The sequence below is a fragment of the Trichoderma atroviride genome, chromosome 1 (genome assembly GCF_020647795.1).
Source record: "Trichoderma atroviride chromosome 1, complete sequence".
NCBI classification, from domain to species: domain Eukaryota; kingdom Fungi; phylum Ascomycota; class Sordariomycetes; order Hypocreales; family Hypocreaceae; genus Trichoderma; species Trichoderma atroviride.
Genome location: NC_089400.1, coordinates 4,225,746 through 4,240,681, shown reverse-complemented (window position 1 = coordinate 4,240,681; position 14,936 = coordinate 4,225,746). Strand labels below are relative to the sequence as shown.

The 14,936-nt window shown below is 50.2% G+C and overlaps 7 protein-coding genes across 9 annotated transcripts; 3 read left to right on the top strand and 4 right to left on the bottom strand.

The window, feature by feature from the left end:
- Nucleotides 1–306: 306 nt before the first annotated feature.
- TrAtP1_001522 (uncharacterized protein) lies at nucleotides 307–4,683 on the bottom strand. Of its 3 annotated transcripts, none has more exons than XM_066111030.1 (7): nucleotides 4,194–4,683; nucleotides 3,141–4,130; nucleotides 2,956–3,064; nucleotides 2,435–2,878; nucleotides 1,833–2,367; nucleotides 1,575–1,711; nucleotides 307–1,505 (listed from the first exon to the last, which is right to left on the bottom strand). In XM_066111030.1, exons 2-6 carry the CDS (start codon nucleotides 4,074–4,076, stop codon nucleotides 1,627–1,629), a joined length of 2,109 nt encoding a protein of 702 aa, XP_065967104.1. In that variant the 5' UTR covers nucleotides 4,077–4,130; nucleotides 4,194–4,683; the 3' UTR covers nucleotides 307–1,505; nucleotides 1,575–1,626. The 3 variants fall into 3 exon arrangements, with proteins under 3 accessions (XP_065967104.1, XP_065967102.1, XP_065967103.1); XM_066111031.1 differs by having other exon boundaries at nucleotides 307–1,711; nucleotides 3,141–4,030; nucleotides 4,093–4,130; XM_066111029.1 differs by lacking the exons at nucleotides 307–1,505; nucleotides 1,575–1,711 and having other exon boundaries at nucleotides 2,346–2,878; nucleotides 3,141–4,030; nucleotides 4,093–4,130.
- Nucleotides 4,684–4,967: 284 nt separating this feature from the next.
- TrAtP1_001521 (uncharacterized protein) lies at nucleotides 4,968–5,617 on the top strand (the record flags this gene model as incomplete). Its single annotated transcript, XM_014086004.2, has 2 exons — nucleotides 4,968–5,488; nucleotides 5,560–5,617. The coding sequence occupies 2 exons, from the start codon at nucleotides 4,968–4,970 to the stop codon at nucleotides 5,615–5,617; spliced, it is 579 nt and encodes a 192-aa protein (XP_013941479.2).
- A 97-nt stretch (nucleotides 5,618–5,714) lies between these two features.
- On the top strand, nucleotides 5,715–6,074 carry TrAtP1_001520 (uncharacterized protein; the record flags this gene model as incomplete). Its single annotated transcript, XM_066111028.1, has 1 exon — nucleotides 5,715–6,074. One exon carries the CDS (start codon nucleotides 5,715–5,717, stop codon nucleotides 6,072–6,074), a length of 360 nt encoding a protein of 119 aa, XP_065967101.1.
- A 318-nt stretch (nucleotides 6,075–6,392) lies between these two features.
- Nucleotides 6,393–8,901, bottom strand: TrAtP1_001519 (uncharacterized protein; the record flags this gene model as incomplete). The annotated part of the gene is made up of 4 exons (XM_014086317.2): nucleotides 8,785–8,901; nucleotides 8,496–8,713; nucleotides 7,984–8,426; nucleotides 6,393–7,907 (listed from the first exon to the last, which is right to left on the bottom strand). The coding sequence occupies exons 1-4, from the start codon at nucleotides 8,877–8,879 to the stop codon at nucleotides 6,393–6,395; spliced, it is 2,271 nt and encodes a 756-aa protein (XP_013941792.1). The 5' UTR covers nucleotides 8,880–8,901.
- A 598-nt stretch (nucleotides 8,902–9,499) lies between these two features.
- TrAtP1_001518 (uncharacterized protein) lies at nucleotides 9,500–11,245 on the bottom strand. The gene has a single exon (XM_014086005.2). It carries the CDS (start codon nucleotides 11,060–11,062, stop codon nucleotides 9,776–9,778), a length of 1,287 nt encoding a protein of 428 aa, XP_013941480.1. The 5' UTR covers nucleotides 11,063–11,245; the 3' UTR covers nucleotides 9,500–9,775.
- An 895-nt stretch (nucleotides 11,246–12,140) lies between these two features.
- On the top strand, nucleotides 12,141–12,725 carry TrAtP1_001517 (uncharacterized protein; the record flags this gene model as incomplete). Its single annotated transcript, XM_014086006.1, has 2 exons — nucleotides 12,141–12,212; nucleotides 12,318–12,725. 2 exons carry the CDS (start codon nucleotides 12,141–12,143, stop codon nucleotides 12,723–12,725), a joined length of 480 nt encoding a protein of 159 aa, XP_013941481.1.
- A 63-nt stretch (nucleotides 12,726–12,788) lies between these two features.
- Nucleotides 12,789–14,825, bottom strand: TrAtP1_001516 (uncharacterized protein; the record flags this gene model as incomplete). The annotated part of the gene is made up of 6 exons (XM_066111027.1): nucleotides 12,789–13,161; nucleotides 13,247–13,388; nucleotides 13,456–13,708; nucleotides 13,783–14,388; nucleotides 14,499–14,597; nucleotides 14,667–14,825. The coding sequence occupies 6 exons, from the start codon at nucleotides 14,823–14,825 to the stop codon at nucleotides 12,789–12,791; spliced, it is 1,632 nt and encodes a 543-aa protein (XP_065967100.1).
- Nucleotides 14,826–14,936: the final 111 nt, after the last annotated feature.

Genomic DNA, 14,936 nt, shown 5'->3' with positions numbered 1-14,936 from the left:
CTGGCCGAGGGGCGGCCCAATTGCAACCTTACAGAATCGCTGTGGGAGCTTGTAGGGGCCATTCTGCCCCTGCGAGCTACTCCAATTCAGGGCTGCCGAGCCTACATGTACATGTATCATCGCGTTGGCCAAGGCTAAATGCAAGGTGTTAATGCTGGGCACGCAAATTACTGGAGTAGAGTATGGGCATACCATCGCCACCGTGCATTTTATTGATTGCACGCGGCCTGATACGGCACCTACATGTTGCCTGTCGTGGCTTCCCAGTGTCTCGAGCCTGCCAGAATTGAGCACCCAATGTGGGCAGGCCTTAGTAAAGGGTCGCTCAGCCCTCAAAAACAATTTCAACGCTACCATGTTTACATCAACTTCACTTATCCGCTCAACTAACGAGCCAATATCTCATTATAAGGCACCTTTCACTTAATCTACAGCAGCCTTACTTTCCTTCTGCCATTATCCCGAGTCTGGGGTAGAGATCGACAACATGAAGAGGCTCGCACAAAGTGGAACCCCTTGGACAACTCCCATTAAAAATACAAAAGATCTTGCAGAAGCGCATCGAGTTGATCAACCTTTGTGATCATGATTTGCCGCGGCTCCATTTATGGGCCCTTACATCGACATCCCAACTCAAACCCATGGCTGGCTCTTCTCCATAATTGATCCTAAATTTAACATTTAACAAGAACAAAAAAAAGAGAAAAAAGTCGGTGAACCTCTTCTTTATTCTTCCCCATCTTGCAAAGAATTTTCTGAGGTCCTAGCACCCGCACCAGATCGCTCCATTGTCAGTGCACCGGCATTTATATGCCTCCATCGTCATTCTACCAAGATTTCCCTCTAGCTCCATCATGAATTGCGGGCATCTATTGTCCCCCTCTGCCGATCCATCAGCCTTGTTTGTTGCTCGCTGCTGATACTCGTGACCATTCGCCACGTTGGGCAAAGGGACGTGCTAGATGCACGGGCTTCCTATTGTTCTGAGTCGATGCAGCGGACGATTCGTTTCTGTTTTTAGAGGGGCGTGGCTCTAGACTAGAGAGGGGTGGCTCATGCTTGTCCCAACGTGTAAACCAATTAAACCAAGCCTGTTTTAAATCCAAACAACCAACAATAGAATTGGTTCCGCCACTTCATGGCATGTAAATGATGGTTATGAAAGTACCGGTACTTATACATCTCTCACACACAAAATAGAGGCTGGACACACGAAGCCAAAAACACTCGTCCTCAAATTGCAAAAAAGGATGCCAGACAACGCTAGCGAACTGCTGTCCAAACCGAGTATCCATCACGGAAGCTGAGGAGCCAAACCCGTAATCAACCTCTGACCCCCGTATCGCCGCCTTCCGGCTTCCGTCTTCCGTATCGGTCGCGAGCCCCGAGCACGTGCTGTGTCTTGGACATCGCCAGCCCCACCACATCAGCCTCCACATCGTCGCATATCGAAACTCGTCGGTATCGCAACGGGGCATATCCCCATCTTAGAGCTCGCCGGCAGCCTGTGGGAAGAGTAAGTCGATGGGGGCACAGAAGGGTATTACTCCGGATGGGCATGAAAGCGTACATACCAAAATCTCCGCACCTACTTTTAGTGCATGTGCCCCTGATGCAGCTTCACCATCAAGACTTGCCGCTAGACTGCTCTTCGATCAATTTCCGACCGACCAAGATTGTCTCCTGAATGCCTCGCTGACGCTGCCAGAACCTGTTGTTATCGTGTCAGCCAATATACACATAGACTCTCAAATTGAGCCTGTTCTGCTCTGTGCATGTGCAATACTCCCTCTCTAGCGTCATGCAGTATCAGGTTAATAAAGGCGTCTTACATTTCTTCTGGTGACCCATGTCCCTGGATCGAGGCCAGACGGGCCTCCTCCTCCAGCGTTTGCCTAGTGATTTGCTCCGTCGCTTCGATCCCTGGGACGGCGACTTCAGCCTTCTCACCCGCCACGTGGCCGACAGTCTCCTCCAATAGCTTCTTCCTCAACTGGAAGCGTTCCCTTCGCTCCCTCTGCAGGCTGGGGCTCTCCACCTTACCCATGACAAACCTGACGGCGAGCTGGGCTGCAAAATAGAGATGCTCCGCCAGAAGGATGCTTAGGAGGACGCCACCCGCGGTGATGGGAGAGACAGAGTTGTCGCCGCTGCAGAGATAAACAATAGCGGCACTGGTAATACTACCAAGCCATGATAGAAAGCCAAGAGCCGTCAGCCACGGACCGATAGAATCAGCTCGCCATGGGATGGGTCGGCGACAGCCAATAATGATTTTCAGGGCGTCGGACCGCAACTCGACCCAGTTATTCAAGAGGAAAAAGCAAGCCGTAAGAGGCCATGAGACAGAAAAGAGAGAGAGATAACCTATTTAGAGTTATTAACCATATCTACACCCATATGTTGGTCAAGTGGGGCGTATAGCTTGACTCACCATACTGCATAACCATCTCACGATAATCTGCAGTAACGTCATACACGTCTAGTCCGGTCTGATTTCGCACCCGTTTTAAGAATTCGACTTCTTCAGGCGGGTCGTTGCTTGTAATCGTGTCCTTCGTTGAGAGCTCCTTGGCCTTGACAGTAGCCTTGTGTTTAATGTACGGCACGACAAGCTCTGTGAGCGTATTGATGATTTGCGCCGTGACCGTAGTATAGTACATCTGGTTGGCGATTCGCTGGGGATTAGATTGAAACTGATGAGTGTCCAAGGGGACCTCGCTCATCGTGATGGTTTGAGCCGTCTTGCCCCAAAAGTTCAAAAATGGCTGCAAGATGTTGCCAAAAGGAATGTAGACAAAGGCCGTAAATGTCAAAGCCATATACGAGGTCATGAAGTTGAGGACAAACTGCTTCTGAACAAGAGCCGCATGGTGTGCTAGGAATGGAAGAGACCCCATTAGTATTAGACTTGATAAGTCATCACTCTTGGGTTCTATTTTTTGGGTTACATACCATCCATGGTGTCGTAGTTTTCTTTATCAGTCAGTCGTTTGGCTGCAGTCATGAGAACAGTAGAAAAAGTTGGAGTCAGAACAGCAAGTAGTACGCTAGGAAGGAAGCCCTATTGAGCAAAAAAGCCATCAGCACTGGTAATGACAATGAATTATAGGTATCATGTCCAACGTTGATCAACTCACCAGATACTGCTTTCCTGGACCACCATAGACCTCATTGATGAAAATTTCCAGAGAGTTGACTGTTGCGACAAGTCCACCCAGTATAACAACACAGGCTAGAGCAAATGGAATCTGAAGAAGCTGAGTCTGTAGCCGCTTGGTAAAAGGATAGACCTTGACGGGTTCTCCTGTAGCCAAGTCTGCAGCCTCAAAGTCCCACTGGAATTCTGGTCGCTGATGCTGTATTTTGGAGACGCCACGGACCCCCCAAGAAATAGCCAAATCAGCCTCTTTCCGCTTCCAGTACTCGAAAAAGATGACGGACCAGAGGCAGTTGCAGATGGCGTAAAAAACAGAAAACTGACCCAAGATCAGCCACGCAGAAAAGCCTATAGCAGCGGGGAATATTTGAAAGCGAAAGTAATCCTTGAGAAAGGCAAAGTAAAACGCGACATCCTCGCCAAACCTGTCGCGAATGTCGTCCAAATCGGATTGTTCCAGAACATACTTTTGGCTCCATTTGTGCAGCCACTCCTTGTTGAACGCATTGTTATGAAGCGGGAAGATGGACTCGACGTATTTCCACTGTCCCTGGCCTTGGGTGATTCCCGCACCCCCTTCATTTCGAGATTTTGTTATCAACAAGTATATCAACCGCAGCCTCTCGGCCTCGGTAACGGGCTCGTCACGGATTGCCTGTGATACGTCGCTTCCTGGGCCAGTGATTCGCACGCCCTGTAGCCAGTCCTGGAGGCGAGAGCTATAGACCTGTTGGCCCAAAACGTCATCCGAGGCGAGCCTGGTGAATACAAGGAGAGAGGTCTCATCACAACAGCGGACGGAAGTGGTGAGACCAATGTTGGCGAGGGCCTCAATGAGCTGCACAAAAGCAGCTTCTGCTTGGGCTCTCTCTAGAGGCATGTAAGTGAGAGGACGGTGGGTGTCAGAGCGAATCATCTCATCAACAACATACCCTTGGACGGCACTCGATAATGAATCACATAATCAACGCTGCAGTGCAATGAGCTGTCAGTTACATACGGAAGATGCAGGATCCAGCAGTTGCATGCTCACCCAAAATTGCCGTCCTGGCCACTATCCTCTCCTTTACCGACCAAGCCCCGCAGGCTCGACATGGCGATGACGTCGGCACGACAAGAGACGATTTATGAGGTTAGAGACTGCGTAAGCAAGAAAGCGAAATAAAGTTTTCACAGGGAATTGAGGTCATGCAGCAGCGCGCGCGTTCGTGAAGCAGCTATAGGGGCTCGTATCATGAAGAGAAAAAGTACGCGGTATGGACAGATTATGTATGACGGTCAATCGATAGCCAGATTGCACAGGAGCTGGTGTGGGGATGGCGGGCGACGACGTCACTGGCTGAGCTGAGCTGAGCTGAGCTTTACCGGATGGCTGGTTGGAGGCCGCTATAAGGGCTAGCCACTGGGAGCTGGGGAAGCTGAAGGGCTGGACGGGTGCTGTAGCAGCACGTATATGTTGGTGAACTGGGAATAATAACAGAGTAATAATAGGGGAAAAGGGAAAAAGAACCTCGAGACAGACTCAATCCATGGATCATCATCGAAATCAGATCGCCAAGATCAACTTCCAAAAAGTTGGACAGATTGAGCGGGGCTGCCCGCCTGGCCAATCAGCAGCCAGAATCGAGGCCATGAGCTCATCCCTCGACTTTCATCTCAAATCACATGCAGTCATTCATTCAACTTCACCTTCTTGACTCACTCACCTATCTTCACGCAGCGCTCATTGGATCAATACATCTGAACAACGATGAATGTAATTTAATCAACAACCACGGCCCCATCTCGCCCTCTACAGCGCCTCGCCATGGGCCTCCTCACCTTCCTCGGCCTCCGCCGGGAAAACCAATGGGAACGCCTCACTCTCCTCGACCAGTTGCTCCTCTCGCCATTGACCTTCATCACCATCAACATCTACCATTTCCTGCTCTTCCTCCGAGGACAGCCGTTCACGCCTCCGCGGGGACGACCACCAGTCCGCGTAGTCTGCATATCCGATACCCACGAACAATTCGTCGACATCCCCTCCGGTGACATTCTCATCCACGCCGGTGACTTGACCCAGTCCGGGACCGCCGAGGATATCCAGAAGCAGCTCGACTGGTTAAAGAGCCAGCCTCACAAAGTCAAGTTCGTCGTCGCGGGAAATCATGACAGCTGGTTTGACCCGCGTAGCCGCCTGGACCAGGACGTCAAGGCCAACGCGGCGGTGAATCTAGACGGTCTGCTGTATCTCGAGAGCGGCCTGAACGTGCAAGAGATCAAAGGGAGGAAACTGACTATTTTTGGCGTACCGGACATTCCAGAGTGTGGTCCAGAGAGCTTTGCGTGAGTTGACATGACTAAAAGACAAAGGCTTCCTTTGTGAAATATCTGGCTGGAATGCTGACTTGAGATAGGTTTCAATATCCGCCTTCACAGCCTCCGTGGTTCAGCTTGATCCCCCCCTCAAACTGATATTCTCGTGACTCATTGTCCTCCGGTATGATAGAGCTACTATTAGTTTCGTGTCCAAATGCACAACTGCTGACCTGTCTCGCCTCAGAAACATCACATGGATCTCGGTCTTGGTGACCCTCAGCTTCTGAAAGAACTCTGGCGCGTCAAGCCCCGTCTACACGTTTTCGGCCACATCCACTGGGGTTACGGAAAGGAATCTGTCTATTTCGACGACATGCAGCTTGCTTATGAGCGACTTCTCTCCCGTCCACCCCGCGGTCCCTTTTGGGATTTCGTCCCAAACGCTGCTTGGTGGGATCATTTCTACGTGATGTGGCATGGCGTTCACGCTGTGCTGTGGAAGTGGATCATGGGCGGCCCCGGTAGCAACCAGGGCAGCTTGATGGTCAATGCCTCGCAGATGTATGGAAGCACCGGTAAAGTAAAGAATAGGGCCATTGTTGTAGATATCTAGCCAGTTTTGCATTCATTTCGTTCTATTCTTCTTCTTCCTTATTCAACTAGATACGAAGCACATGGAAAGCTACGTGCGTAATACTTTCACAGAAAGACAAAACATCAGTGTATTTGATATGTATTATCATTAAGAATCCTAAAGCTAAATGTTACACTACGTACGAAGACCATGAACCACAAACAAGACGCATCTTATGCTAGGGGTATTATGTGTACAAACAAGATATGACCCGATATAATTCTCCGCCTCCAAATTCCGACTATTCTGCTTTTTCTTTTTCTTCTCTCCGTCTTCTCCTTTTTTGAACTTTGTATCTTACAACACTCCCATGACAATAGCCAGTACGCTCAGTCCCATAATCACAAGATACTTCTTACCCTCATGATTCCCCGGTGCTGCAGCAATAATCACTTGAGGAAGGGGCGGATGCGCACCCGTTTGGAATGGAGGTGGGAATGGAGCATCTTCATCATGAGGGGGCATATGAGACTCAGCATCATCATGAGAAGGCGGTGGAGTAGGAAAAGGCGGTAAAGGTCCAAATGGAGGGACAGAAGTCCAGTGCTCCTTGGATTCCCCGGGTTCCTTGGGGTCAACAGGTGTGGGCAAAGGTGGCAGAGGACCAAAAGGAGGCACAGAGCTCCAGTGCTCCTTGGGATCAGCAGGATCCCAAGACTTCGGCCTAGCAGGCGGAATCACGACATGCTCCTTTGTCGTGGTGCTTTCGGGGCAATCCGTAACCGTCTTCGTCACGGGAATCAGAACCTCTGTGATTTCAGGCTTCGCCGGGTTCCACTTCCCCTTGTCATCTCCGTCTTTGTGTTGTCCATCTTCTTTCTGCTGGCCATCTTCATGTTCCTCGCCATTGCCATCGTCATGCCAGCCATTGCCATTCCAAGTTTCATGTGACCACCAGCCCTCGCTATGCTCTTGCCAGCCTTGCTCAGAAACCGGAAAGACAGTCACCTCGGCAACTTGAGTGGTCCAAGACGGCTTATGAGGGTAGGCCTTTGGCGCAACCTCGTTCGAACCAGGCGCCATAGCTGGAGGAGCTTTGGGCTTCTCCTCCGCAACACGGCCGTAAACAGTAAGCGCAAACGGCGAAGAAGATGAAGTCGAATTAGAGAATGTTCCTGGGAGGCGGCCTTGGCCGTCTCCTCCACGTCCAATGATGCCGCCGCATAATTCACGACTGTCACCGGGACAGACGCGGCTGCATAGGCCCTCCTTTTGGGCTGCTGCTGTGCGGGCATCGAGGTGGTCTGCGCAGAAGCAGCGGGTGTCGAAGACGCCCACGTATTTTTGTTCGTGGCAGAGATCAATGCATCGCTCGAGAGCCATGTCTTTGCCGGAATCGACTTCGCGGAATGATTTGAAGTCACTGCCCGAGTGGAAGCATCCGAGATATGCGTAGTCCCCGATCTTGATGGGATTCACAGGAGCCCTGGTGGCAGCAGGCTCGATTGGTACAATGGGGATGGGATTGCCGTGAGGGCCATTGGAACCACGAGTGCTGTTAAGATATGGAGGACGATGCAAATTCCCAGGCCCGAACACAGTCACGGTGGCAGTGGCCCGAGTAGTCATTGTCGTTGTCGTCGTGGGTTCCCAATGATCTGGCCGATCTGGATGACCTGGACGATTTGGGTGGTCTGGTTGCGGGTTACGATTCTCAGGGCGGAACTGGTACGCATCGATATATCGCACGTCCCAAAAGGCGTTTGCAAAGGCCTCTGGGTTTTCTGCCACGTATTCGGCGCATGTTGGCGCGAATTGGTTGCATGTGTCTGTTTTGCCCCATACGGCATTGCCATAGTCTCCGCAAAAGTTCTGTTGAAAATCATGACAATTAGCCATCTCTTCTTCAAACGTATTTCTCATATATATCAATAGATCTTGCACTTACAATGTTGAGAACCAGTCTCATATTCTTGAAATACGTGTCCACATCACAGCTAGATCCTCCAAAAATGGCCACTGGCTGTCCCCAGCGTTCGGGATCCGGCTCCTTGTTCTCGATATCGCGAGGAATCGACCCTCGAGCAAAGTGCCAGATACGAATATGTTCTTCGTTCCACTCCATGGCGTATACGCCTCCGTGAGCAGCGTTGAATCCGTCACCATAGGATGAGACGTCGTCAGGCGAAGGGTTGAAACCACAGCCAATGTTATCGGTCCCCACGGCGCATTGCGTGTTTAGTTGCTGGCCGCTATAGAGGCCGTTTATGGATGAGTCCTGGGTGCAGCCATCGGCAGTGTGCGCGGATATGATGTTGTTGTGCGCCATATTGACGCCTTCTATAATGTCGATTTCGCCGTCGTAGGGCCAGTTATCGCCATATGACCAAACTAGGTCCATTCTTGTTAGTGAGGCCACTCTCGCCAAGTTATTGTGTTTTGAGTGAAGTCTGGACTTACACGCTGGCCACAGACCGCAGTGTGACGGAGGCATATGCAAAAAGTCTGCAATAAAGAGGCCATGCTCATACGTTTCTTTGCTTTCGATTCGAATGCTCGGCCGACCTCGGTCCAGAGTTGAATATCTATGCGTGCTGTCGACTCCTATCCTAACAACCCCTGAATTGTTATCGATGCTGTAGAGGCCCATTTGCTCGGCATTTTGTCTGTTTTGATAGCTACATGGAGAATACACATTAGCATCTACTCATTTAAGAAAACAAAAGGACGCAGGCAAAGGGTTACTTACGAAACAAATCCATGAGATGGATCCACCCCGTCAAACCAGTTGAAGCCAGAGAGCAGCGCCTCTCCAGCATACGACGTATCCAGAAAATACGCCATCCTCAATTAACCCTCAACCAATATATTGCGTTAAAGGAGGATGAGTAAAAAGGGGGGACAAGGGATGGCTTATTGAAAGGGAAGAGAAGAGAAAGGAGATTTTCAGAGGTACCAGCAGAATATATAAATGGATAATCTCTCTCAGAGAGTACACATTTTTTTTTTTTTTTTTTTTTTTGGCGTTGGAATGCCCTCTCCAGTCTCAGAATCTCGCCGCTCACAACCACCACGCGAATAAGTGAGACAAACACTTAAGCCAAAACCCTTTTCCATCCGGAAAAAGAATCCATTTACGACTAGCGGCTACTAATCAATTATCATTGGCATTGTTTCCTCCGCAGTAGCCCATTAAGCCCATCCATTCATTGTTCTACCAATTCCTGAGTGATTGTTGGTTGCCTAGCCGTCCAAGACACCCAAAGAATGTTCGTGAGGCTATGCACATGGACACGCCGCAACCACCATTCCAGAATCTGAGACTTTTTGAATTTTTTTTTTTGTTCATCACGATATGAATAGCAAAAGAGGCATTTCTTATTGCTGATCATACATTGTTGTCGGGCCAAGGCCTAAAGATTTCTTCTATACATACCTTTGGGTGGCTTAACTAGGTGAGACATGCAACACATTCATCTTTAATAGTTATCTTGTCCAACGACTGTAAATGTTTCGCCTAAAATGTCCCGTAAAATGCTCCAAGTATTATATAGCCGTCTAAATAACCATCTACATTCTTTTCCCGCTTGCTTGCATAGGTAAATGCCTGTGTACAACTTTATTCATAATCGTACATCCAAAATTAGTATGAAATCCACCTCTTCCGTTATGTGATGTAATATATATAGGCGGGTGACATGCTCTGCTCGCCGTCGTCTATTACGTAGAGACCCGTCCATTTATACAATGATTCTCCTCAAGCCTTCCGTTCCGCCGAGAACTCGCTTCCCAGTGACGGCGCATCGGCCCTGGCCGCTCTCCCACTTGCCTTCGCGGTCTTCCATAAACTCCTCTTGCTTGGGATGCATGCCTTCGATCCATCGATGGATGCATGTGTAGCAATAGACAACACCGGTCTGACAAACTGTCGGCGTGACAATCTCATCGACGCAGATGGGGCATAGAGACGAGTCTTCTGGGAAGCCAACGACGAAGATGGGAAGCATGGACGGCGTGGCAATTGGCGCCTCTTTTTCCGTAATGGCCATCTCCTTTGACTCCTCCTCTTTCTCTTCAGCTTTATCCGAGTCTACAGCCTTTTTCTTGCCAAAGGATGACTTTCCAGAAACTATGGGAGGAGGCAGCTCGATGCTCTCTGCTGCCTTTCGTGTCAACTGCTTCGCGAAATCTGACTGGTACCACCACTCTAGGAACTTCAACGCGAAGATACTCATAGGTAGCAGCATGGATAGGCTTGACATGACTCTAGAGCCCAACTCCTTGGGTGTGGATAGCAGTGATCGAAGGCCAGGCTTGGCGGCATTGGCCGCGGGCTCGGACAGCTTCTCGATGGCTTGGTAGTCTGCCATGGTCATCCGCCGCAGCCTCGTCCCAATCAGCCACATCAGCGGGTTGTGGTATTTCGTTCGGTCGAAGAGATAGGCCAGGTTAAAGGCCAGCATGGCAAAGCCGTAGGCTGCGTTTACGTGTGGATAAATGTTGCGCAGAAACCATCTGTAGTAGTGCATGAACCGGTCGCGCAAAGTCGGGTTGTCTGGCATTCGCGTGTATGCCGCGCCGAGTAGCGCTCTGGGCGCGTTGATGTCGTACGACTCGTCCAGCTTCCTCTTCAGATACGGCACGCCGACCAGGACCGCCAGATTCTGCCACACGTCCTTGGTTGTCAACTTGAGCGTCTCGCGAACCAAATGCGGCGCTGCAAGGCTCGCTCTCGGGATCTCGCCATGCAGGGCCTTTTCGCGCTTTAGGCCGTAGAAATTCTCTGTAAAGGAGCCTCCACGGGTGCGCAGGTAGTGGCGCTCGACGGCGAGCATCACCAGCGCGTACAGCTCGTCAAAGGAGTTGAGGATCCGGAGCAGGTATCGCGGATGCCGGTGGGTGGCGACGACGAGGAGGTACCGCAGCGTCGGAGGCAGCAGGCCGTTGAGCTGCTGTTCAGAGAGCACCTCGAACAGCGAGGGCTTCTGGCCGTCAAAGGTGCCCCTGAGGGCTGTGATGAACTCCATGGCGACGGCGGGCTAAGCTGCTGACAGTTGCTGCGCTGCCGCTGCCGGGAGCGAGATGTTGATCTAACAAGTCTCGGCAATGTCGACTAAGGCGTTTGATTCACTATCGGCTGCTTCGTAGAGGGCTCAAGTTCGTAACTGGGAGGGCGTGACGTTGCTGATGATGATTAATGGTGTTGATGGAGATGTTGAATTACATTTCCGCATCGAGAGCTGCGCGGTTGCTCTGTGCACCGGCCAATGACGCTAGTGGACGGCCATGTGAAGAGCCTCGGTAAAAGTGCCGCCGCCGGCTCCAGCTTCCCCGGAAACGCCGTTTAGTGCTTCGAGCGTATACTGAAAAGGATGCATTGTAGATGAATGAGCGCTTTATAAGAGAGAACTATCACGTGTTTACAGTTCATGAATAGATTGAATCCAGTTGGAGCTGACGATATGACAGGAGCACACGTGCACATCAATTTAATACCAAGTCGTATCATATGCATTTCGAGCCTCTCATATGGTACTTGTCTACAGCGAGTGCCAATCCACGGCGTAAACAAGTTGAAAATAAAAAGCATAACTCTAATTACGAAAAATACCTTGAAAATTACTAGTATCTGCTAGTGTCTACTTGTATAACTCAATCTTCAATAAGCCATGATCAATCTCAAAGTACAGATACAGCATCCCGGTTAAGAGACTCAGAAGGATTGAAAGTCCCCAGCGGGTTAGCGCGCTCGCCCGCTATTTGCCCATTCTAGCAGCCTGCGCTAATGCGACCCAAACCGAGGTCCAATTCGCTGGCACTTCGCGTTCACCCTCCGATCAATTCCCATCGCCAATACTTGCAGTCTCACTCATCGCTTACCGCTCGCCATCAGCGTCAGTCAAATCGCATCACTGTAGCCAGACGTGAGGCGTAGCTGCGCTCGTTTCTAATCAATTACTCTGTGATTGACGCGTTATCCTATATATCAAGAGCCGTATTCTTGAAGATATCCGCGGCGTTGACCACCAGATCTCATCAGATCTCATCTCACTTTCAACTTCTCGCCAAGACTGTCATTTCAATTATTCAGTCATCATATTCAAAATGAGCAAAATCAACAATGAAGACGACATCGAAAGAGTCCAAGACTGGTTGGACAAGTTTGGAAAAGACAAGGTACTAAATGCACACATATACGTCCCCACACTCTCACCACTCTTCATCATCCTCTTGAAACCCAGATCAATTCATCAAAGGCTAACAGAGATACGTTTCCACCAGGGATGGGTGCATAGCCTCATCCCCGCGATCAAAATCGTCTCAACAGATTCCACTCTCCCTCACCCCTCTGTAACCTTCTCCTTCACCGTCCAGGACGAACACACCAATGGTATGGGCAACCTTCACGGCGGCGCTGCTGCCACTCTTCTTGACTTCTTAACCTCCACGGCCCTCTCGCTTGTCAGTAAGCCCGGCTTCTGGCAGATGATGGGCGTCAGCCGCACCTTGAATACTACGTATATGCGCCCTATCCCGGCGGGCATGGAGGTGCTTATACACGGCGAGATCCTGCAGGTGGGAAAGAGGCTGTGTGCTTTGAGAGGCACTGTTAGGAGAAAAAGCGATGGGGAGCTGCTTTGCATTTGTGAGCACAACAAGGCCAACGTTGACCCGGACCCCAAGTTATAAAGAAGGACAAGATATCATATATTTGGATGGCGTTGACAGAGATGGCTCTTGGTATAAAGCTTGCTAGTATAACAGAAGGAAATTCGCCATCGTACATAATGTAGGCACTATAAAGCAATAAACACATCTTAAGCCCCCCGACGGCGGTTCCTCAATGTGTTGGGTAAGCTCGATAATCTCGAATTCCGCATCTAGCAGCAGCTCTGGCAGCTCATTTGCCACTGGCTCCGACTCGGAGTCATCATCCTCGTCCTCTTCCTCGTTCTCCATAGTATACTCCATGTCACCCTCTGGATCATCAGAATCTTCCATCTGGATCAGCGCGCTCCACAGCAGGAAGTTCCTGGGAAGAACAGCGTGCGTACCATGCGCTACTTCCGAGTCGCTAGCCTTCCAGTAAGCCGACGGTCCGCAGGGGCCGTGAGGATCATAGTCCCTAGATCAAATAAGCGACGTGTCAGATAGACAAGATATACAAGGAGAGACATGTGGGATAAGATGTTAGCGCGCGCTTCTCTTACCTGTCGAACCAGTTTCCAATCACCCCACGAGCAGATCGCACCCCGCCGACCTGGACACCCTCACTCTTCCACCTCTCATGTCCATGGAAGATGGATACTGACGTCCACCGGACCTCGCCCTCTTTCGTTAAGCCAACGGTCCCTTTCGAAGGAAAGTCTTTAGCTTCAGCACCGTTTATCAAAGAAAGAGGTTCTAGTGAAATACATACCTCGAAGATCAGATGACGCATTGTCGTCCCATGAATCGTCGAGTGGGCGAGAGATACCCTCAAAGTGCACTATCGGCAAATCCGACGAGTATTCCGAGTCCGGTCCAGCTTGCTCAATCTTAGTGACGTGGATCCTCATGATGATCAACCGAGTCGCTTCACCAACGTCGAGCGTATGCAGGGGAGACTCGTCTCGTTCAGGGTTGGTAAAGTTGTAGCTGAAGAAGTCGTTGTAGTCAAGAAAGCAGACAAGCTGTGATGGGTTAGCCACTGGCTACGAGCGATCAAGCTTGGGCTGTATCGAAACGATACAAGTAAGTCACGTACCCGATACCAAGTGCCAGTTACGCCATATGGATCCATGGCGTCCAGTGACGTTATATCCGGACTAGGAGAAGTTATGAAGCTGCCTTTCCAAGATCCAGAGAAGGGGTTATCCCAGATATCGCTAAAAAGCCGAGTAAGCTTCTTGGCGTATACATTGTTCCCCAACACAATGAGGATCGCCTCGACCTTCTCCCAGTCCACGCGGTCGCTCCCATCGTTCATAAAGGGGCCCCAGCGAGTTTGGGCGGTGTACTGCCGAATGTCGTAGACTTTCGAGCAGGCATAAGGATAGGTCCTAGCCGATCGTAGTCTTCCGACCTTGAGGATTGACTTGCCGTATAAACAGTGTAGCTTTGCGCTTTGCTGTCGTTGCTCTTTGCTCAAATTGTCAGACGGTAATTGGTGCTGGGATCTGTACACCCTCTCAAAGAGGGAGGACTTTTGAAGAAAGGCCTCGCGGTTGACCTCGTTCTCAAAGAGGCTATTTAGGAAATCTACGTTTCTCGATGCATACTGAGTGTCAGAAGCCTCTACAGCATGTCCTGCGGAAGAGGCATGCTGGAGCATCCGGTTCACAACATCGTATACAAAGCTCAGCTCATCCTCCTAAAGGCAACCCAGATGACATGTTAGTATATCGCTTTACCGAGTTGCAGATGAGCACAACTCAAGGTTACAGGGTGAAAAAGGAGGAAAGTATGACAAGAAAAACTTGCCTTTTCTTCGGCGGTTTCACGCAGACAGATATTCTCTAATCTGACGATACCGTGTAGTTCATCCTGCCAATCGACTCCCTCCTCGGCTGGAGGCAAATCCTATTCCATAAAATCAGTTCTTGATTTCGACAATCCAAGTAGGGAGGTAGGATTTCCCGAAATGCTTACAAAATGATGCAGATAGACGTCGTGACACAGCTTCTGGTTGTCTTTCACATAGCTGTGAAGTGCCCGGCAGACGCGGGGTAGTGATCCGAGATCCTTCGGCGGTAGCCACTGCAAGATGTTGTGAAGAATTTCATTTGGCAAAGTCGTGAGCTGAGGCATCTTGTCGTGTCATTTGCTTGCAGAAATCTGCCGTCTCTTGAGAAGCCGAAGCCTGAGAATGGAGATTGCAGGTTCCAATCAGAGCGGCTCGCTAAGTGAATGATGCCATCT